The following is a 22792-nucleotide window of genomic DNA, read 5'->3' as shown; positions in this document are numbered from 1 at the left end:
CTTTGGAAGTAAACTTGAAGAAATTTTCAAGTAAAGCGCTGTCAGCAAGCTGTTATTTAAGTGCTGTATTGCACAGGCACGTTTTGAACTCGAACTTGGTGATATTGTACTCAACACTGGCAGCTTTCTTCAAGCTTATGTATAAAATCAGTGATGTAGTACTGTTGGTAAAACTAACAGGTCCAGTAAAGGAAACAGGTCCTGAAAGATAAAATCGAGTTCGGTTGTGCATTGACAGAAATTCTGCATAGCTGTTCAGATTAATTTGATTGCAGTGGCCTTAGTGCATGGCTGGAGAGCAAGCATGTCCCTTGGAATGGCAGCATTGCTTCTGTCTTTGGTGTCTCTCTTGTCCTTGATTCACGGGCAGTGAAGCCATTTACTACTCAGTGCTGAATACCAGTAAATACAGATGATACGTTTCATAGGCAAACGGAAGTTGGTGATAGTTTACCTTATTATGACATGCTGTATGTTGTAGCAGCTCAGTAGCTGTTTTCGGACTCTGAGAGATAACAACATGACAGTTACTCTAAGCCATGTCTTCCTTGTTGTCAGTTGAAACCTGTTTTCAAAATGGGCTTTCTATGCAGGCAAGACTTGAGCAAGTTTGGAAACATTATTTGCCTTTGCTGTGAGGAGAATAACAGTGGCAAAAGAAACTTAATTTTGGAAGCCAAGTGTCCTGGGTTCAGCAGTAGCAGTCAGTTTTTCTCCTTCTTAGTAGCTGTTGCAGCACTGTGTTTTTGACTTTTGGCCTGGGAAGAGCTGATAACAACTGATGTTTAGACTGACCAAGGACTTTGTGAGTCTCATGCTCTGCCAGGGAGGAGGAGGGGCCGGGAGGAAGCAGGGACAGGACGCCTGACCCAAACTAGCCAAAGAGGTATTCCATACCACAGCACGTCATGCCGGGGGATGTAACTGGGAGCTACCCGGAAGGGCACGTCCTCTTTTCGGTCGGGCTCTTTTCCGGCGAGCGGTATCATATTCTCTTCCCTTGTTATTTCTCTTACCATTATTATTATTGGTGGCAGCAGCAGTGATTTGTGTTATACCTTAGTTACTGGACTGTTCTTATCTCAACCCGTGGGAGTTACATTCTTTCGATTCTCCTCCCCATCCCTCTGGGGAGTGGGGGGGGGGGGGAAGTAGACTGCGTGGTTCTAATTTACAGCTGGGGCTTAAACCACGACAGTTCTTTTTGGCGCCCAACGTGGCCTGGCACATCAGTCCCACAGAAGTATAAAGCTCTCGTAGATACCGGTGCACACCAAGTTTAATAAATCTGAAATTGATCCTTCATATGTTTTTTTCTCCACCCTGATTCTCAGTCATTACATAATACAAGCATACTGTTTGACATTTTGGGCTTAAAATTCATTGGAAGATAATTCAGATGCGATAACAAGTGTTGTCTGTTTCTTGGATATTTTAATACATAAGCAATAAATTGATGCTATTGCAATGATACTTAAATTTTGATCCTTTCTATTTTACAAAGGTGGAGTCTTTTTCTTACATATAAATAAAGATTCACAATAGAGATTTTCTTCCTTGAAGCAAGACACCATTATGATGATCAAGCAGTTGTACTAGGAAGCATGGAAAGTGATAGCCTAAAAAGCACAAGAGGAAACTGTCTTGATGAAACCCTGCTGAACAGAAAAGGATTTCTTACTTGCCAAGTCCACTCTTCTTCAGAGTCCAGTAGGTTATAATGGCAGGGTTACTGCCGAAAGACTCTGTGTTATTCTCATCTAGCAACCTCTGCCACATTGCATTTTCCATCCAGTTCTTTTGCTCTGTAAGGGTTGCTCCTATGAGAGCTTTGTGTGTTCTGCTTACTAATAACTCTGTGAATGGATAGGATTGAAACAATGTAAACATTTTCCTATAATGAGTATTTGCTATGAAGTAAAACTCTACTTCTTTTCTTGCATTAAACTATCACCAGTGTGGTTCTGGTTTTGGGAAAAACAAACAAACAAAAAAACCCCTGCATTTGTCTGCAGCTTTTCTTTAAGGTAAAATCCAGTCTTATCTGTAGATGATTAAAAACAAAAAGTGAAGATCAAAGTTTGAATTGCAGAATTGAAGAGCTGTCTTCCCTGGAGCAGCTAGGGTGATCCAAGGTGGGAACTCTAGAATACTCTGGTAGGACACACCCTAGTTTTAAGATGTTTGGTTTTCGAGTTTTTTGAGTTCTGTGTCTGTTACAGGAACATAACAGACATTCTTCAATAGTATTTGTAACTTATTCAGAGAGATATTATGATTTTCTAGAAAGTGATATTGAACAAGATTTCTTAAATAGGATCAGAACTGTGTTTTGTCTCCGGTGCTTTGTTATTAATACATAAAACTGTTTCTTAAATCACAGACTCTTTGATAAATTTCTTTTAAACTTTTTAGTGTAAGCTTATTTCCAGTCCTAGCTGAAACAAAGAACTCATGAATCCCTATACTCAGGGTCCACTGTGAAGACTCTGTTTTAATTTTTAATGTGCATAAGTGAAAAATACATGGATTTGTTGCTAGTGGCATAGGAGAAACAAACTGGAATATCTGGAAGTACTTTTCCAAATGCAGAATGAGATTCAGTACTCTCATTTGCTATTCAGGCACATTTTTGCTGATTCTGTTTCTGCTGAAGGCAATGCAGTTAATTTTCAGAACAATAGTTAAACATCATACAGGATGGCCTCACAAGAATGAAGTGCCTTTGTGGCACTTTTCTGGAAGAACCTGCCTACCTGTAAGCAATGAAGTTCAGGAAGTGGAGGAGTTGGGTTAGATCAGCACAGTGTCTGTTGCTTCTGGCACAGTGTGTGGTGAGGTTGATCTGTCAGATGTAGATAGTAGAACACAGATAATACTCAGTTCAGCTGCTGGCATCTTTCGGAGTAGATTGGTTTGAAACTGCCTCAGGAGGCTCTGGGTGCATTGTATTCTCGCTGTGTTGAATTTTCAGTAAAATGTATAATTATATTGGCCAGTGGAGATTGTAAGAGATGTAGTGATAATCTCAGAAAAAAAGGACAAATACACTTAATTTAACAAGCCAAATATAGCCCTTATTTTAACCTTCTTAGAATCTAATCTGCTACAGTTCTTTATTTTTAAAAGTGTGGATGCCAACCAACTGATTATTGATTACTCAAGCTGAAGAAAGTAATCTTTGCATTTAATACAAAATACCGCATTTCTGGGAATATTCCAGAGGGGTTTTTATAGGAATAGTAAATATAATTACATCAAAAACACTTGTTTAAAACCTTCCTATTGGCTAAGTTCTCCTGTTTCTCAGGTTAATAGGAAACCACTAATGGAAGTGTTTATTTAATCCTGAGCAGTATGCATGCCACAGTGTAACTGAGCCCCAGTGCAGCCATGCTTTCTTGCATGCACACAGTCAAGTCTAATTCATACACCTACATCCAGTTCACGAGTGGGCTGGAGGGAAGGGAGGACGAGATTGAGAGTTTTGGTTTTGTGGTTTACTTGAATCAGGTGAAGTTACTTGACTGACTTGAAAGCCTGATGGCTTTATATGGTTATAGTCAGTCTGAAATGTACTCAAAGAAACGGAACTTGTTTTTAGCTAAAACTCTTTTCTTTGACCATTCATCAGGAATGAAGTTATAAAATGATGTGTTCATTGCTATAAAATACAAAGCATGTATAGGGAGCACACAGGTTGCAGGTGAGTCCTTAAAGAATGTCTTCAAACTTCATTTAACTTCTTTCTGTCAATTTTAGTTTGGTCACTTGATTTTTCTCAGTATACCAGTTCAGTTATTTAGTGTCTTTGTTGGCTCCTTCTTCCTATGCCAGTGGCCTCTATGTAATCTTTGTCTCTGACATCTTACAGCTTTGAGGGCTGCCTTTGCTACAAAGTTCAAAGCAAAGGGACATGTTTTTATTTCTTCACTAGATACTAGAATTCAGTTCAGCTGCCTTAAACTAAATTATATCTGCCATATTTAAAACTGGTGTGATTTATTTTTAATACTAGAAAGCTAAGGTAGTGAAATTTTGAGGTATGTAAGACAAGGAAAGAAGGATGTGTCTTGGGGATTTGGAGACTTAAACTGCCATAAACAGCTATTCTTTTATAACTTGTATGCGTAAAACTGCTTTCATGCCACAGAACTGAAATGGGGCTGGTATGATGCTGATTTTGAGGTTTTCAAAAGAGAGCTAGGGAGATAAAAGTTAGTTCATCTTACATCAGTACCAGGCATATTAGTGGACATGACAGTAAAGGCTCGTACTAGGGAGCACATAGGTAAATGCAGTGAGTGGAGGAGGAAGATAAACTGTGCTGCCTGTAGAAGACAGTGATACTTACCAAGTCATACCAACTTCTTATGCAATTCCAAATGGTGTGAGGATGATACACATCGGTGGGTTCCATTTATTTGGCCAGAGCCAGACTAATTCTGTTGACGTGTGAGTGTCACAAGATGGTTGGCTGTTCTAGTCTATCCCATGGATATTTTTTCTGTTTGCCACTGACAGAACAGGGTACTATCAAGACAGACCTCTGATCTCATGCTATTTGATTTAAGAGACAGAATGGAACATAAAAATATCAGTAGTTAACAAAGTTTCTGGAGACTTATATATATATATTCAAGTTTTCGTTTTCATGCAAGTGCTTTGTTTTCATGTAAGTGTTCGTGTGAGCCACAGCATTGTGGAGCATGCTGCAGGTATTTCAGGGAAGTTACATAGGGATGATGTAGATTGAAATTGCAAGATACTGCTCAAGTTAATCTCTTTATGCTTTACTGTCTGATTGTCTCCTAAATTTTTATTGGAGGCATAAAATATATGCGTAATGCACAGTTCTTGGATTGAGTTTCTTCTAGTTGTTTTAAATCTTGAATATGATAAAACCTTAGTGGTTCTGGGAAGGTTTGCATGACAAAAATCAAAGGCTGTAAATTACATGTGGCATGTTACTTCACTATGAAGTCTGGAGATGATGCAAGAAATAAAAATCATTCATAGTATTTTGGCTATTTAATTTTGAGATAGTATCACTCACATTCCCAGAAAATAAGATAGACAACTCATGGTTCTTCTAGATTAGGTTTTATACTTTGTTGAGGGGTTGGTTGAGGGGTTTTTTGTTGTTGGGGTTTTTTTGGGGGTTTTGGGGGTTTTTTTTCTTTCTGTTCTGTTTGTAATTTATTTTGTGTGTCTGTGTTAAACTTATTTTCTGACTTACGTTCTGACTTGTTTACTCTTGGGGGCTGGGTGGGGAGGAGCTCTATTTTGTCCTCTGAATGTTGCTGTTGTTCATGGTCTGATATTTGGGGTTATAGTTTAAGAAGGTTCTTCCAAGTTTCCACCTTGTGGCTATCCATTACTTGGGTAGACAAAATGACACTGGGGGTATGTGTTTAACAGCGGTATAGTGTACTAATTTCAGATGCTTCAGGATAGATACACAAGAAACCAAGATTAGCGTTTTTTATTTACCTGCAACTTAGATCAATTTTATTTGGTGGTTCTTTGGTAAGTTTAGTTTAATGGATGTCATCCAAATCACAGAATCTCTTTTAAGAGAAACTTTCCATTCAGTGATGGCTACATGTAACGGAGACTGTTACTTCAACTTTGTATTTTTGATCCTATAGAATGTATCTTGGATAAGCATAGGTACGTTGTAGAACAGTTGAAGAATACAGACAGATGTTACTGCCATGCAGGTTAAGTGTCACTGCTTTAATGCAGGGTAAAAATATGAGAAAATTTCTACTGAGAAACTAGTCTCAAAGTTCCTGGTGATTGGTAAGATCCATTTAGCAGGGATATACTAGTATAACTATAAAGCTACTTGTGGTTGCTTAACTAATGATTCAAACTCTAGTTTGAATGGTTTCTTACTAAGCCTTGTATGATACTTACAAGGAAAGTATAGTTACAGCCTTGTTACGCATGAGGAAAATGGAAGCAGAGGAAGGAAGTTCTTGTCAAAAGTAATTTTCAAGTGTAATGAAATACAAGAATGAAATGCAGGTCTTGCAAACAGCTCACAAACGCTTTGTATTTGTGTACGGGTTTTCTTCAGTGTGAAGCTGGAAGGTTAAACTGTAAAGTTACTCAAAGCAGCTGTAAGTTCTCGTGAATTTATTTTTAAAATGCAGGTTATTCTCCCTCTGTTTTTTTGTGTTGAGACTTCTTTCACTACTTGTACTGCTGCAGTTTTGCAACAGTGTCTTAATATAAATCTTACTGCTATGTGTTGTGAACAAGCTATTTCAAAATCCTTTCTAGGTACAGGTGAAGTTTTGCCTAAAATCATGCAGAATAGGCTAGGTGTTATAGGTCTCCTTTTGTGCAGTTGGAAGTAATAAAATTCATTACCTTCAAGCTATTAAGGATGTAACATGGTTTTGAACGTGGTTTGGTTTATCCTGTTGAGAACAGTTACATGTAGTACAAAGATGTATCATCTAGTTCTAAAAACCCTTAATATGCTGCAACTTCACCTGGTAAACCACCTTCCTTCAGTTTTAAAGTAGTGTTTCTTCTGTAAAACAGAATAAATTTACTTGCTGAGTTTCCAGTGGTACCATGCAGATGAAGACACATTTTATGTAGGCATCTATGTGCTATGTCGAAGTAGGCAGATGTGGGATGGTATTCCTCCTGAAGCTCTGACAGTTTTTTCATAAATCATGCTAATAGGTAGGGAACAGTACTTATTTCAGTATCTGTGTTGTTACTGACCACTTGAAATGTAGTAGGATGTCTGCTTTTCTGTGTAAACATCTTTATGCAAACTGGGTGTAAGCGTATGATGACCATCTGGCTCTTTCCAAATTCTGTTGTGGATCTTTTGCATTGCTCCTGAAAATGGGAAGACCATTGTTTGAAGCTGAGTAAATATATGTGTGTGTGTGTGCATTTTGTATTTTTACATATTTGAGAAGATAGATGTATGAATGTGCACAGTTGGCATATGGGAGAGCATACAGCAAAATAAGGAAACAGCCACTACTTCACTCAAAGCTGAATGTTAATCCTGTGATTTTAATTTACAACTAACCTGATTAGAAGAAACTTTGTGAAGAAGTCAGGAGGATTTATTTAGCAAATGGGATATGATTGCACTAGATAGGTGTTAAAGCGATCTTTGAAGGCTAAAAGGAGGGATTCCAACTTAAATAAGTGTTTGAGAATGTTGGAAGGCAAAAGAACTGTCCATGTTGGTGGATTCCAAATGACATTGAGTAAAGTAATTCCACATATTGGAATAAGTGTTTTATAAGCCTGGTGTTCAAGGCCCATGTTTTGGTAGTGTTTGTAAAGTGCAGAATATGTATCATGGAGGGATGAACTACTGTGAAAGGATGCATTTTATTAATTGTGGGGTTTTATTCCTGAATTAATTTTAATGGTGGCAAATACGAGACTTAGGTTACTACCAGGCAAGTGTGTTCTTCTTTAAATGGTAGAAGTTTCTTAAAACTGAAGAGAGTTAAAAAGGACTTACGGCATACATAGACTATAAAATGAAGGTATTGTGTTTTATAATAGCTGATTGGAAACTGGTTTTGAAGACCGTGAGTTGAAGTTATGTGACTCTTCTTAAACATTAAGGGAGATTATTATTGTTTCTTCTAAGTAACTCTTCTGGTAATTCAACTTGTGAATTATATGTTACCTGTGAAATGCAATTTACTGTTTAATCAAAAACTTACGTCACCTGGGGCTTCTTGAAGAAAAAAGACTTAAGATATTACCCATTACACTTCCTCTTGAGATTCTTCTGAAAATTCTTTGGCTTCAGTGATGTAGCTCAGGTGTAAAAGTTTCTCAGAAGGCCAGGAAGTTGTAGTTCTAAATGAGATTGTGTATGATGAGACTGGTTCTGGAACATGTTGGTTTTTTCTTTTCTCCTTATAATTAAGGAGGGTGTGTGTGTGTGTGTTTGGTTGAGGGTGTGGTTAGTGTTTGATTCTCATAAGATCTGAGTCTCCTAGAAGGACTTAATCTTTTCCTGTAATGCTGTAATGATGAAAACCAATCTTTTTCATAGACAGACTTTCTTAAATTGCAAGAGTTGCCAATAATTAATCAATCATGATGATCTTTGTATTAATACCACTTTTCTTCAGGGGTAGATTAAAATTCCTTGGTTTTGTTATCTCAATAAGGTTTTCTGTTTCTTTTCCTTATAGGCTATTTACTTTCTAGAAGAGAGGGTCAAGCAGGATCCCCTGAAAAGCCATTGTCTGATCTGGGTCGTCTCTCATACTTGGCTTACTGGAAAAGTGTTATATTAGAATACCTGAACTGCCACCATGAAAAACAAATCAGCATCAAAGGAATGAGTCGAGCTACTGGAATGTGCCCACATGATATTGCCACAACCCTGCAACAACATAGCATGATAGATAAAAGAGAAGATAGGTCAGTGAGTCTTGTTTAAATAAAAAAAAATTAAAAATACTGAGACCAAATATTCACATTCTCTACTTGGAGAATGGTTGATGTGAAAAATGTCTGTGTAAACTTCAGTGTGAATGATAACCATCTTACTGAAGAAGTGAGTACAGCCAGGTCTTGCTGATGGGGTAAAGAGTTTTCTCCCTATACAAATGGTGAGGTTTTTTGGATCCTCTTTTCACGTTAATGGTTATTTAGAAGAGTGCAGCCAGTTTGAAGTATTTTCAGAGAAGAATTTTGTTTCATTCAGTATCATCTTCCGTAAGTACAATTCCCAACTCTTGTTTGCAAATATCGTACTTTGAATACCAGTGAGAGAAAAATCTGGGTTTGTGGGTGGCAGTCTCTCTCTACATATCCCCTTTTTCAGTCATGACTGAATTCACACAAGCTATTGGATCTGATCAGCTCTACATGAAGTCCTCCTCCCCAAAGTACTGGGAATGGAAGTTTCTATTTAATGTTATGATCAGTGTTGAAAGTTAGTGCACTGGGAAGCTGACAGCCTGTTTTTAAATATCCTAATTCTTAATGATCTTGGTTGATACTACATATTTTAAGTGTGGTGGTTTTGTTGTTTGAGCTCTTTTTTATAAAATGCCTTAAATGACTGTTAATGGTATTTGTGTTTCTGAAGAGCTTAGTAATTCTTACTGGGTATTCCAATCATAGAAACTTTATAATAAGCAAAACTGCCTTACAGATGGTTGCAAAAAAAAAAAAAAAAAAAAATGGAGTATCAGGAATAGCTCAGCTTCAGTAATTTTCACTTGCACCAGCACTAGTATTCAAAGCTAGGAAGTTTTGAACTAAAAAAATGCGACTACTCAGAAGGGAGACTGTCTTACAGGATGGTGTTACGAGAGTAGTAAGAGGAGGGCTATCACTGCATTGAAACATTAACTTTCTGGGATGTTTATTTATGGACAATCCAATGGGACAAATGCATTCTAAGGTAGAACCAGTATTACTTGTGTGCAGCTTCTCCCCTGGCACAAATTATTACAGACCCTGAATACTGACACCCCATTGGAAAATAATATGTTTTTCATCTATAGAAATCAGAATATTTTATAAGCAAGATTGGTTAGTCTTTTTTCATAGGTAGTAAAGCTTAGACAGGGAGGTGAACTAACTTGGCTCAAAGTGTCCAGAAGGTCAGTGGCTGAGCCAGGGAAAGAAATCACATCTTTGAAATTCCTGCTAGAGACCAACCTTGGGAATTTGGTATAGCTTTTTATGATTTTCTACACTTGGTTATTTTTTCTCACACGTAGTTAAGTAAAAACTTGTCACAGTTCTGTGAAAAGGGTTCACCTGGTTTTGAAATTTTTATTTTCTTTTTAAAGCATTCTCTCAGTGGTAAGCAATATTGTCATTTAACTTGCCTGGTTTTTACAGCATTTGAAAGCCTTGCTAAAAAACATCAAATATTTTCGTTGTTTAGAATTGCATAGTTCTTTGTAACAAGGGACTTTGGCAAGATACATGCTGGTATATTAGCATAGTGTGCTTTATGCTAGTCTTCATCTACTTCATTTCATGGTAATAAGAAAATCGTTTTCTACTGCAACAGCATAGGGCTAAATTATGTGTTTATTCTTTGTTAGAAAACCTGTGTTTCTAACTCTCTTTCTTGTCCAGTTAGCTGCCATCCTCAGTTGTAATATTAATGGTTTTCTCACTCTGTACTTGATGATCCACAGTGTTTTCTGTTTATGCTCATGTGTCACATTAAAATCGGAAATTGTTCTGCCAGTTACTGAAGTGCCAACACTAAGCCTCCTGCATACATTTAGAGTAGTCAATTATAAAACCTTTATGTTCCTCTCTGTTGCCCTGGTGATGTTTAGCATCGTGCTTTCACTTCATATACTTCTATTTCCGCACTTCCTTCTAGTAAACAGTAGTGTAAGCATGTTATCTATGTGTGTCAGCTGATATTTGTAGTTTGATGTATCCATTTAGTTACCCATCTATTTTTTATTGTGCATAAGGATTTAAACTGTAGGAAGGTTGATTTGGGAGATTACTTTCTAAAATAAGTTACTATTTATTGGATTGTAGATTTGTAATTATTAGAAGGGAAAAGCTGATTTCAAGTCATATGGAGAAACTGAAAGCGAATCCACGTATCAATGAAGTAGATCCTGAAAGCTTGAGATGGACTCCTTTGTTAGTTTCCAATGCTGCAGTTTCTGAAGAAGAGAGAGAAGCAGAAAAGGAGGTAATAGCAGCACCTTCTTATGCTGAATTTCCCTTCCTTTGGATTTCATTACTCTGAATATTCAAAATTAGGCTGTCTTAAATTAGAGCAGTTTTAACTTTGACCACTGCTTAATGGTAGAGGATACTGATATTATTGTAATGCACAGTTTTTGGAGGCTGTGCAGCAAGACGTGGTAACTTTTTGGGAATGAATATGATAACTTAAAACATTGAATCACTTGTCATGGAGCTGTATTTATCACTTGTGAGGTAGTCGAAAAGCATGTAATCAGATCAAATTTGGTGCAGAGCTCAGGGCCTGCAGTGTCAATCGATTCTTTGTGTTATGAACTTGCTCAAAGTGATCCAGTCAGTGGGCATGTAATGTAGTGCTAAAGGACTTAAATCAATTCGCTGCATCATTAATAGTGCTAAATATCCCATGAAATGCAATCTTCTTTGGTTTGTTATCCTAACGGTTGTAAAGGAGCTACTAGATGATTCAGCTGAAATGTTGTTGCTAAGTTAGCCAGCAGTGCTAATCGGGGTTGACTTATTGTAACTCTTTAGCTGAACATAAGGGATATGGTTAGGTGAATGCTGTTTCAGTGACCTGTTATTTTAACCTCAACCCTTCAGGCTGAGCGTCTGATGGAACAAGCTAGCTGCTGGGAAAAGGAAGAGCAAGAAATATTCTCCACAAGAACTAATAGTAGGCAATCACCTGCAAAAGTACAATCTAAAAATAAATATTTGCGATCTCCAGAAAGTGTGGCAATGGTGGGGGAGCGAGGGCAATCCACAGAGCAATCGAAGGAAAGCAGCGAGGAGGACGGCGGGGATGAGAGTCAGCAGAATTCGCCTCCCCGGCTGACAAAGCCACAGTCCCTGGCCATAAAAAGAAAGGTGTGTTACTTCAGTGGTTTGGTTTCAAGTCATTTATCTCTGATTTCAATCAAATAGTTATTGTTGAAATAACAATCTGGTCTTTTATGAACATTTATTGGACTGCTGTAATTTGTCCTGTATTGTTTGGACACTGAACAACTCCTGTCTTCTGGTTCCTCTCAGTCCATTCTTTCACCTTTTTGATTTTGACAAAACTGTAAAATGCTAGTTAAAAAAAAAAAAAAAAAAATCAGAATTTCCTGTTTATTTTTAAAATAGTGGTTGCCCTCTGCTGTTTGGCACGGGTATTAGTTGGATATTTTAATGGGTTTTCCTTTATTCATTTTAAGATGGAGTCCAGCTTGTGGTGTTTGTTATCTTCTTGTCTATAATACAGAAACTCCTTAAAGGGAAATACTGTTTTTTAAAAGCAAATGCTGTTAAAAGGGGGTTTGGTTGGTTTGGGTTTGGTTGTTTTTTTTTTACCCATATTCTCCTAAATTCCAAGGGATTTAAACGTTAAATTCTGGTTAGGCAGTGCTTATTAACACTTAATTTCATTGAAAAAATCAGCTGTTTGAATGGTTTAAATTAGTAAGCTAAGCATCCCAAAATTTTAAAGCAGTAGTCTTAGTATATGTGTTTACATGTCTGGTTACAATTAGGGAACTGGAGTGTCCTTTTGTTTATACTTTAGATGAGCAAACTTAAAAGTTACTGTAAATCCTTGAGAATGCATAATAATAGAAATATAAGCTGTTGAACTGATTTTTTCCTTTATAGCAGCCACGCATAGGATTCTTTTAGTGTATTATTGAAATCAGTGTGAAGCTTGAGGGTCACTTTCTTTGCTGTTACCTGTTTTTCTATATACATACTTCTAAAATAGCAGAAACCAAAAATGCAGAAGTATAGACTTCGATACTTGTGAAGGTTGTTGGGAAATGACAATTTATGTAGTATTGGTATGAATATTATTTGACAGAAGGTAAAAGTCACTAAAATATGAAGAAAATTCTAGTCTTTATTTTTGCCTGTAGAAAGGTTGCGTGCATGTATACATGCATACCTATTTTACATTTCATTTTTAGAATCTGTCTACATAAATTTGATTTTTTTTTGGTTTTTTTTAATCAGTAAATAGATTAAATAGATTATTATAAACTCTGTATACAAAAATGGATTTATTTATGCCCAGATTCAGTTAACAAACAGGTATGTAGGAAGACTTATATTTGTGGAATTATTTTTCAGAGACCTTTCATACTGAAAAAGAAAAGGGGGCGTAAACGCAGAAGGATTAATAGCAGTGTTACAACAGAGACAATTTCTGAAACAACAGAAGTGTTGAATGAGCCATTTGATAACTCAGATGAAGAACGTCCCATGCCACAGCTGGAACCTACGTGTGAGATGGATGGGGAAGATGATGATTTGAAGCCTGTAATTAGGAAAGCTTTTGAGTATCAACCTGGGCAGCAAAAACAGGAGAAGGAGGAGGAAGAAGAGCAGAGCAAGGAGGAGAAAGATACTTGTTGTTACAGGAGTGATGACAATTGTACAAGTAAGCTGAAAGTTTTCTTATATCTTCACAAAATTTGATTGGTGGCCTTCAAAGGAAGTGTTTGTTTTTGTCATAAATCTGGGAAATCTGGAAATCTTTTAATGAGATCTATTTAGCTATTTTTTTATTTAGCCATTTTGGTCTTAAAATCTTACAGTCTTAATGCTTCCTGCTTAGAGGTCCTACAGGAGCCATTAATCTCATTTAGTTCATTAAAATTCAGTGGAGGCTTCAGATTTTTCATGTTTTGATTGTGTTTACTACTTCTGTTTTTCATGACCCATTAATATTCTGGCTTTTGTGTTCAGAAAACAAATGTTTTTTAGTCTGGAGCACTGCAGTCCTTGTCATGTTGCCAGAAGCAACTTTTTTGTCCCTACAGCACGGTATTTAATGGGCAACAGAGCAGGGGTATCACTGGAATCTTGTCTAATACTGCTTTTGTATCCTTAGTAAAGGATACAAGCAAGAGTAAGATTTGATTTGCACAGATATCTTTCCATTCGGTATTCTCGGTAATTGAATGTTTGCTACACTAGGCATATTAGGGTCTCAGCGCTAGGGTCCCTGTGGTTTTTCCCCACAAAGGGAAGAAGTAGTTAAAACTATGTCCTTTCAAAGTTGCTTATCTAGTTTGATTTCAGGGATATTTCCTGGCAGAAAAGGTAATGGATGGAGAGTGAAACTACTAATGAGCTGTTCTGAACATACACTCATCCTTTGGTCTCCTGGTTCTCAAGTTACGTTTATAAGTTTTAACTCCAGAATGAATGGCTGGAATCTCAGATCTGTGTAATTTCTAGAAGAAGCCAATGGGTACTATTTTAGTATTTTCATAATTGCATGGGAAGTTAATCTTTGTAATCCTCAGTGGAGGGATCAGGCACTGATTTCTATTTTAAACAGCTTTTGCGTGACTAGAGCAACCATGCTTACAAATGTTGGTGCTGTTCCAAACCAGTGCACAGGTACATTAGAATATTAGCACTTTTTCCTGCTTCTCAACAGAAATGAATTGAACTAATAGTAGCAAATTCAGAGTGTTCCAGCTATGTCCCAGTGGTCAGGTTTGCACTTCTTTAACTAGATTGATACCGTGTGTCTGTCCATGAACCATGTCATCACATTAATTGATTGTAGGAGTGTTATAACATTACAGTGAGTGGCAGAAGTTGGCAAAGGAATGTCACTGAAGCCATTACACTCCCAAGCACAGCATATTATATCCTGAGAATTCTACCTTTTCCTGGTGTATAAGTGGTATCTGGGAAGAGAGAAGAAGAAGGAATATGTTTGTGTGTTTGGGAAGGGTTTTTTTTTAATAATCAGTGGATTAATTTAGTATTCAGATGCATTCTGTGTTTAATTTCAACTATCAATTGCATTTGTCCCGTACTGTGAGCTGTGTCGTGATATGCTGCCCATGAGAAGATCCTAGGATTTAGTTTGCATGTGACTTAAATCTCTGGGATTCTTCTAGTGTATAAATAGTGGTTCTGAGAGTCACTGTCAAAAGGCCACTGAACAAGGACACTTTACATATTTGTATGTGTTTGAGCTGTAGATACTACATCATTCTGTTGTGGTTTGAAATCTGTTAATGCCTTTTATTCCAGAGTTTCTTAATATGTTTTGAGTTTGTAATTACTTTTGGGTTTATGTTTGAAATATTGTTTAGTTTGTGCAAGCTAAGACTTTTCTTTTGTCTCTGTTTATTGCCTTCCAAAGATAATACAGAGGATGTAGCTGTGTTGGAGGAAAGCACTAAAGACAATCTTGAACCTTTAAAGAGTAAGCAGGGTTGGCCCAAAGGAGTTAAGCGTGGTCCATCCAAATGGAGGCAAAGCAAAGAAAGAAAACCTGGCTTTAAGCTTAACTTATACACTCCACCTGAGACTCCTATGGAGCCTGACTATCAGGTGTTGGTGGAGGAACAACAGGAAGTAGCTGAAGATAAGCCCTGCTCAGTTACTGCTGTTACGGAGGAAGAGATTAAAGAGCCTATTGAAGTATTACCGCCACCAGATGATGAGGTGAAAGAAGTAGAACCTGAACCTCTGCATCCACCCAGTGAACCATCTGAAAAACAAGATGACGACACAATGAAAGCTGGGGAAGAAGAAAGCAATGTAGAAGAAGATGGAATCGATTCAAAAGATGAAAAAGAGAAAGCGGAAGAGGTGTTTCTGCAGAAAGAGGAGTCTGTGCATTTGGATGATCAGGAAGAGGAGGAGGAGGAAGAGGATGAAGAACCGTCTCACAATGAGGATCATGATGCAGATGATGAAGATGATAGCCACATGGGTTCATCAGAAGTGGAGAAAGAGGAATTGCCTGGTGAAGCTTTCAAAGAAATGCTGGAAACACAGCAATCTTTTTTAGACGTAAATGTTCAAACTGGTAATTCACATCAGGAGGATTTAATGGATTGTGGTGTTGACCTTGCAGCTGATGAGTGTGAAAGTGACCAGAAAGAACTTGGTACGGATTCAGACCCAGTGCCTGAATCTGACGATGATCATACAGATAACAACCAGGACCAAAAAGCTGGTGAAGAATTACATTCCAGTTTCAAGGGAGAGAGTACTGAGACCATGGAGATTGATTCAGAGACAGTTCAAGCAGTACAGTCTCTAACTCAAGAATCAAGTGAAAATGAAGATACGTTTCAGGACTGTGCAGAGACTCAAGAGGCCTGTAGAAGTTTGCAAAACTATACCCATAATGACCAAAGTCCCCAAATGACCACACTAGATGATTGTCAGCAGTCTGATCACAGTAGCCCAGTTTCATCTGTGCACTCTCATCCCAGCCAGTCAGTTCGTTCTGTTAGTAGTCCAAATGTTGCTCCTTTAGAGAACAGCTATGCTCAGATCAGCCCAGATCAAAGTGCCATTTCTGTGCCGTCTCTACAGAACATGGAGACCAGCCCAATGATGGATGTTCCCTCAGTTTCTGATCATTCGCAACAAGTTGTGGATAGTGGGTTTAGTGACTTAGGGAGCATTGAGAGCACAACAGAAAACTATGAAAACCCAAGCAGTTATGATTCTACAATGGGTAGTAGTATCTGTGGAAACAACTCTTCTCAAAACAGTTGCTCATACAGTAGCCTGACATCTAGTAACCTAACACAGAGTAGCTGTGCAGTGACACAGCAGATGTCTAGCATTAATGGAAGCTGCAGTATGATGCAAACAAACATCAGTTCTCCTCCCACTTGTAATGTAAAATCTCCCCAAGGTTGTGTTGTTGAAAGGCCTCCAAGCAGCAACCAACAGTTGTCCCAGTGCAGCATGGCCGCTAATTTTACACCACCTATGCAGTTAACTGAAATCCCTGAGACTGGCAATGCCAACATTGGATTATATGAAAGAATGGGGCAGAGTGAGTTTGGAGCAGGGCATTACTCACAGCCATCTGCCACCTTCAGCCTTGCCAAACTGCAACAGTTAACTAACACGCTTATGGATCATTCTTTGCCTTACAGCCATTCAGCTGCTGTAACTTCCTATGCAAACAGTGCCTCTTTGTCAACCCCTTTAAGTAATACAGGGCTTGTTCAGCTTTCTCAGTCTCCACATGCTGTTCCTGGAGGACCCCAAGCACAGGCTACAATGACCCCTCCCCCCAACCTTACTCCTCCTCCCATGAATTTACCACCTCCCCTTTTGCAGCGTAATATGGCTTCATCGAACATTGGAATCTCCCACACCCAAAGACTGCAGACTCAGATGGCCAGCAAAGGTCACGTTTCTGTGAGAACCAAATCCACACCACTGCCACCTGCTGCTGCAGCCCATCAGCCACAGATCTATGGGCGTGCTTCACAGACTGTGGCCATGCAAGGGCCCACACGGACCTTAACGATGCAGCGTGGTATGAACATGAGTGTAAATCTGATGCCAGCCCCAGCTTATAATGTTAATTCAGTGAACATGAATATGAATACCCTTAATGCTATGAATGGTTATAGTATGTCCCAGCCAATGATGAATAGTGGATATCACAGTAATCACGGGTATATGAATCAGACACCCCAGTACCCTATGCAGATGCAGATGGGGATGATGGGAACCCAGCCATATGCACAGCAACCAATGCAGACAGCACCCCACAGTAACATGATGTACACTCCTCCGGGGCATCATGGCTACATGAATACAGGCATGTCTAAACAGTCTCTTAATGGATCCTATATGAGAAGGTAGGCCCTTTGGAAAGACAGACTACCAAACTGGCATATTGGATTGATCTGCACAAGTATCTTTTGGAGAGTACGATTTCAAAACCAGCAATTGGTGTGAATGCAAAAACATTTGTTGGCACCATTTAAAAGCTGTATGCAGCGGAAAGCCTTATATTAGTTTTTATTTTTTCTTTATTTTTTGTTCTGTTGTTTTGTTTCTTTTTTTTATATATTTTTTCTTTTTTTTTTTAACTTTGTGGGATTAAACTTTTTCTTTGGGGGGAATTAAGTGGTTTTCCATTTTTTATTTCATTGAGCTTGAAGTTCTCTGGAAAGGAAGAACTCTTTCTATGAACTGCAATTAACACAGCAGCTGATGGTTCAGAGCCATTTTATGTGCCTGCTCCCATTAAAAATGTGGATAAATAGACTCCAAAACTATCAGACAGTACTGGATCGTGAGCTTTTTCTCTCTCCTTTCCCTACATGTAAATGCCTTTTAGCAGTTATTTTATTGTATTATTTTGTTTCTGAAGGTGACACTTCTGCATGCCGCTAATGTCTTTGTTAGTGACAGTGCATTTTGTAGTACTGTACAAGTGTTGTGCTTAACAGTAAGCCATTTCTTAATTTTTTTGCCTTGATTAGGTTACCCTAGTTTGAGGGGTAAAAAAAACAGAACTATATTTTTGTTAATTATAGAACTTGTAAAAATTAATAAAAAAAGCTGCAAAAGCTATTCACATTTTGGTTAGTTCAAAGGGTTTTATTGCTGTATGTTTAGTGTAAAGTTGAGACTCTTTTCCGTTTTTGTGACCAGTTTCTTTGGGGCTGGGGTAGTAAAAAAAGGCAGCTTTCTGTTTTATAAATACTTTTATGTTTTTTTGTTGATTGAAACATCTCAGTGTTTATTTGTCAAGTTTTGAAACATTTTCATATATGTCCGATACTTGGCAGGATTTAAAAAAGAAGTAGTGAATTTGGTGTAAAGTTGCTATTTTATGGAAATGCCTCTAACTTTACATTTTCATTCCATCTGTAGATTTTTCTATCTTTATAAAATATTGGAGTTATTTTTTAAGGGAAAAAATAGAGCAGTAGCGTGTGAATAGCTCAAACTAAGCTTACAGATCGCATGTAAAAAGGCAAAAGTTATTTGTGTCTGTTTATATTGCTTCCTTTTTTTGTAGCCTTTGTACCTGTACAGAGTGACTGTAAGGGCCGAACAGAAGAGGCTTGATACATGTAAAAATAGGACCCAGTGACACTCTTGTATTTATCTGTTATCTTTTTAGTCAGTCACTTAAAAAATAAATCAACACAAAAAACCCACCCAAGCAACAAAAGTAAAATCTGCAAGAAACACCACCTCCCAAGCTGTACATTTTAACATAAAATAAATTATGATGAGCCATTTTTAGCCTCTTGTGTGTTGTCATAGTTTGATATTGCATGGGAATTACCTCCTGAAACAGTGTTTGTTATAGCGCTCTCACATGCTTGATCTAAAGCCCATTAAAGTTGATGGGGTGTAGATTAGGCTGTTAGAGCATAAGTGTAGGTGGTTACTCATCATAATTGCATACACCTTGTGAAAATAAAGAGTATCTAAGATTATTTTTTTTAATAATCTTAATAAAATATTGAATAAATATGTATTTAATACATTACAAGGTTGTCAGTATTTAATGTATGAAACATCTTTTCCTATAGAAAGTGTTTATATATTTGTAAAAGAGTATATGATAGCAACACACATGGTGTTTGAACTGTATCTTAACAACAGAACTGTAATTTCTTCCTTTGTCATTGTTGCTGAGTACAAGATGATGCAGGTCTTGTGTTAAACCTCTGAGTTCTGTATATATGCATGTACATGTGCACACACAAACACATACATGAACACTTCTATCTAACCTAGTAATAGAAGGCCTGTAAAAATCATAAGGCTGTCCCTGCCCATGGCAGGGGGGTTGGAACTAGATGATCCTAAGGTCCTTTCCAACCCTAACTATTCTATGATTCTATATGTGGAGCTCATGAGTGGACCAAGGTTAAATTGGGTGTGTGAACCTGCACCGGAAAAAGTCCCTGTGAGAAACTTTCAAAATACTTCTCATGTGAATGTTCCCATTGAATCCCCCTGCTAGCCCACTGCAGGAAGATTACTAACTAAGGGGAAAGGATTTGCTGTCTCGACTGAAAACTCTTGTGCCCCCATTCCAGTACATAAAGCAGCTTTTATAGGTGATATTTTATATGCTCAAAAGTCAGAGAAATGTGTATTTATTTAAATAAAAAACCTTGAAGTGTGTGGTGTTACCAAATCAAAAAATTGACGTTTCAGATTCATGCAAATAACCTGTTCATTTCTAGCGTGATGAGGTAGCAGTCACAAGTAGTGTATCTGAACAGGACCTACCATTGTGGGTCAAATGGTAATTTGGAGTAACTTGTGATTTAGGGGTTGAGAGTGGTTGATTCGGAGAGCACAGTACAACAAACATGTTGTTCATGCACTTACACTGTCAGATTTGTTTTTTGAAGGCAGAGAGTGTTCATAGTACTTAAACTATATGTGTGTTCATCTTCACAAAGCTACTGTCACCTTTTTTTATGCTTAGGAAAAGGTAAGTTGAACTCCACAGTTAAGGTGCAGCCTTCAAGTGTGTATAAGTAGGACTTCGTACCTTTCTTCAGTGATTGCATCTCAGAGTAGCACTGTGTTTTGTGATTTTTTTTTCATTTGTGTGTTTTTTACAGTGAGTGAAAAAGACACCTGGGTCTTTACCCACTCGTGGTTAGTTTCAGATTTCCAAGCCTGCCCCATACAGGCAGATTAGACCTTTTTACCATTTCAGTATGTGCTAACCTGAAACAGTGCATCCTGACTCCAGCATATTGCTAAAATTTTGTATTTGCAATGTATGGATTACAAGTTGGGTGGACAGTGACATGCTTGATCTGCATGCACAATAGGCAAGTTCCCAAGGCTTTTTGTTTCAGAACTGAATTCCTTTCAATAGAATATATCTTCTCGCTTCAGCTGTTCCTGTAGCGACTATTTAGCTGTGAATTGCATTGCTTTTGTTTTATAAGAAGGCTGGCTTTCCCTTGACAGATGTACCTGTTCTACATATTGTGTGCCCAGCGTCAGTTTTGACTGTGTGTTCTAGCACCATCCCAGCTGAGAATTAGCTCTTTCCTTTATTGTCTTAAAAGAATGCTTCATAGCGTAGCAACAAATGATTCTTGTGAAATGCAGGAGGTTTCCCTGCCCATGCAGTCTTATTCTTTGGTTTGACAGAGAATACTTCATGCAAGAATGAAATAAACTCTCATTCTGCATCTACATTGCTTGCAGACATGGCTTGTAGGTGAAGTCAACGCTGCCAACACTTGTTAGTTAGGTAGTTAGCTACCTGCAAGAGTTGCCTCCTTTGTGGAAGCTGCATGTTCCAGACCTTTTGCTTTTTCTGATTCAGTCTAATTGATTCTGTGAGAATGGTAGGAAGAAAAGCTGGGAAGTAAATAAGAAGGGGAGAAAAGCTGGGAAGTAAATAAGAAGGGGAGAAAAGCTGGGAAGTCCATAGGAAGTATGTTTACTTCAGAATTGCTCAGCTAGCATAGTCGTACCAGCAGAGTGCTTCAGGCAAGACCTGGTTCCAGGGAAGATACTTGCCTTTGGAGATGAACCTTCTTCATCTGGAAGTTGCAGGATGACAGTACTCCTGAAAGCTGCACTCTAGCCCTTTTGCAAAGACAGGAATGATAAGTGTTACTGCACTCTGACTACCTGATCTCCTAGCAGTGATTGATTTTTTTTGTTTGTTTTTACTAACTTCATAAGAAACCATGTGATACAAGCAGAAACAGAGGACTTCTAAAGATACAAGACTTCTACCTTAGATCGTTGTCTTACCTTTTAGTTTTCTAAGCTGTTTTAATTTATCCATCACACAGGTTAGTTGATGGAAACAAACTCCATTTATATACTGTTTGGTAAATGGAAAGAATGGCCCTGGCAATTGCCTGTAGTGATAAGGGTGATGGTAATACAGCCTGTTCTCTAGAGACTGCAAGCTTGACCAATGTAATAGCGATTTATGACTCTGTTTTTCTTTTTTTTTTTTTTTTTTTTTTTTTGCTTCTCTTTACCTTTAATATGTCTTTGTATTAAAACTATGTATTTCCAGCATTTTTTTATGAACTGTATAGTCATATAGGTCAACTCTTCCCTAGTGAAGCCATGGGGTATGCATTGATCAGAAGTTGTTGTTTCAAGTGTTGTGGCTTAGGGAGGAAGTTTGTAACAAGATAGAAGGTAGGATTATAGTTTAGACTTTATTTTAGTTGAGTAATTTAAATTCTTGGTAGCTTCTCCCCATCTGCTAAATAAGAATAAGCTTAATTAAGCCATGTTTAAGGTCTTCAAGTAGTATGTGTAGAAATAAGGGAGTACAGGTTTCTGTTGATTTACTTATTAACAAACCAGTTTTGTCCTGTTTCACATCTCCATGCAAGAAAGGGAGCTTCTAGTTTGAGTAGCTTGGAATCCTGTCCTTTGGAAATTGTTGATGCATTCCTCTGTCGTTATGTCAGTGTTGCAATGTGCTGATTTCCTAATCTCCTATGTAGGACAAAATGAGTGGGAACTACTTAAGAGTTCTAGCATTTTGCTTTCTATCAGTAGTTGGGAGGCTGTTGTGTGAGAGCTCTTGTCAGTCTCTTATGAAAAGCAGCTGGGCCTCAGAAATTAAAATCTTTCCTGTGTATTTGCACAAGTGTGACTGCAAAAGAAATGCTCGTCTCTAAGCCTCTGAAAACCTTGTTCGAATACAGTTCTGCATGTAAATTGGCTAAAAACCCTCTTCCAGTTACCGCAGTCTTCAAGCTCTCATGCAGGATACAGGAAAGAAAATAGCCTGTAACTTGACTGAGGGAGATCCTGGTAGATATTTGTTGTGTATCATTTGGTACAGAATTCCTGTCTGTGAGGCTAATGCTAAGAAACACGCTACTGCTGCAGAGGTGAAAAAGTTCAGCTTTCTCCATCAGGATGAATGAAAGAGGGGGACTATGTGCCTGAAAGGCAGGTTTGTCAGGCACAGAGCTGAGAGAACCGTTGCATGTCTGGGTTGTGAATTGTATTGCAGCAAACAGCAAGGTGCTGTGGGAGAGGTGTGTTTGAAGGTCTGTGGATGTAGATGGAAAGTTGAGGAATCCCATCCAAGAATTGTTTCCCTCTTTACAGCATTTTTTTGTGACTGCTCGTTTATAGTTGAAGTGTCAAATGACCTCCTTTGAGTTTCCTTTTATTTCTGGTGGGGTTTTTTTTCATTGTTGTGGTCCTTTTTTTTTTTTTTTGTTGGGGGGGATGACAGGGATTGTTGTTGGGGTTTTTTTGGGGGGGTGATTTGGGGGGGGTGTTCGGTTTTGGGGTTTTTTTTTTGTTTTTTTTCATAATCCAAGAG

General features: G+C 38.0%; 1 protein-coding gene across 1 annotated transcript in view; it reads left to right on the top strand.

Annotated features, from left to right (window-relative positions):
* KAT6B (lysine acetyltransferase 6B) overlaps nucleotides 1-18771 on the top strand; it is a 109230-nt gene extending 90459 nt beyond the window's left edge. Inside the window, exons 12-16 of the mRNA XM_080620788.1 lie at nucleotides 8202-8433; nucleotides 10537-10696; nucleotides 11317-11583; nucleotides 12820-13129; nucleotides 14858-18771. Coding sequence (XP_080476914.1) covers nucleotides 8202-8433; nucleotides 10537-10696; nucleotides 11317-11583; nucleotides 12820-13129; nucleotides 14858-17340 — 3452 coding nt within the window. The 3' untranslated portion in view covers nucleotides 17341-18771. The remainder of the gene's footprint in view (nucleotides 1-8201; nucleotides 8434-10536; nucleotides 10697-11316; nucleotides 11584-12819; nucleotides 13130-14857) is intronic.
* The last annotated feature ends 4021 nt before the right edge of the window (nucleotides 18772-22792 follow it).

This window comes from Psittacula echo (assembly GCF_963264785.1).
Source record: "Psittacula echo genome assembly, chromosome: 6".
Classification (NCBI taxonomy): Eukaryota; Metazoa; Chordata; class Aves; order Psittaciformes; family Psittacidae; genus Psittacula; species Psittacula echo.
Note: the sequence above shows the minus strand (reverse complement) of the source record. Positions and strands in the feature narration are given on the sequence as shown.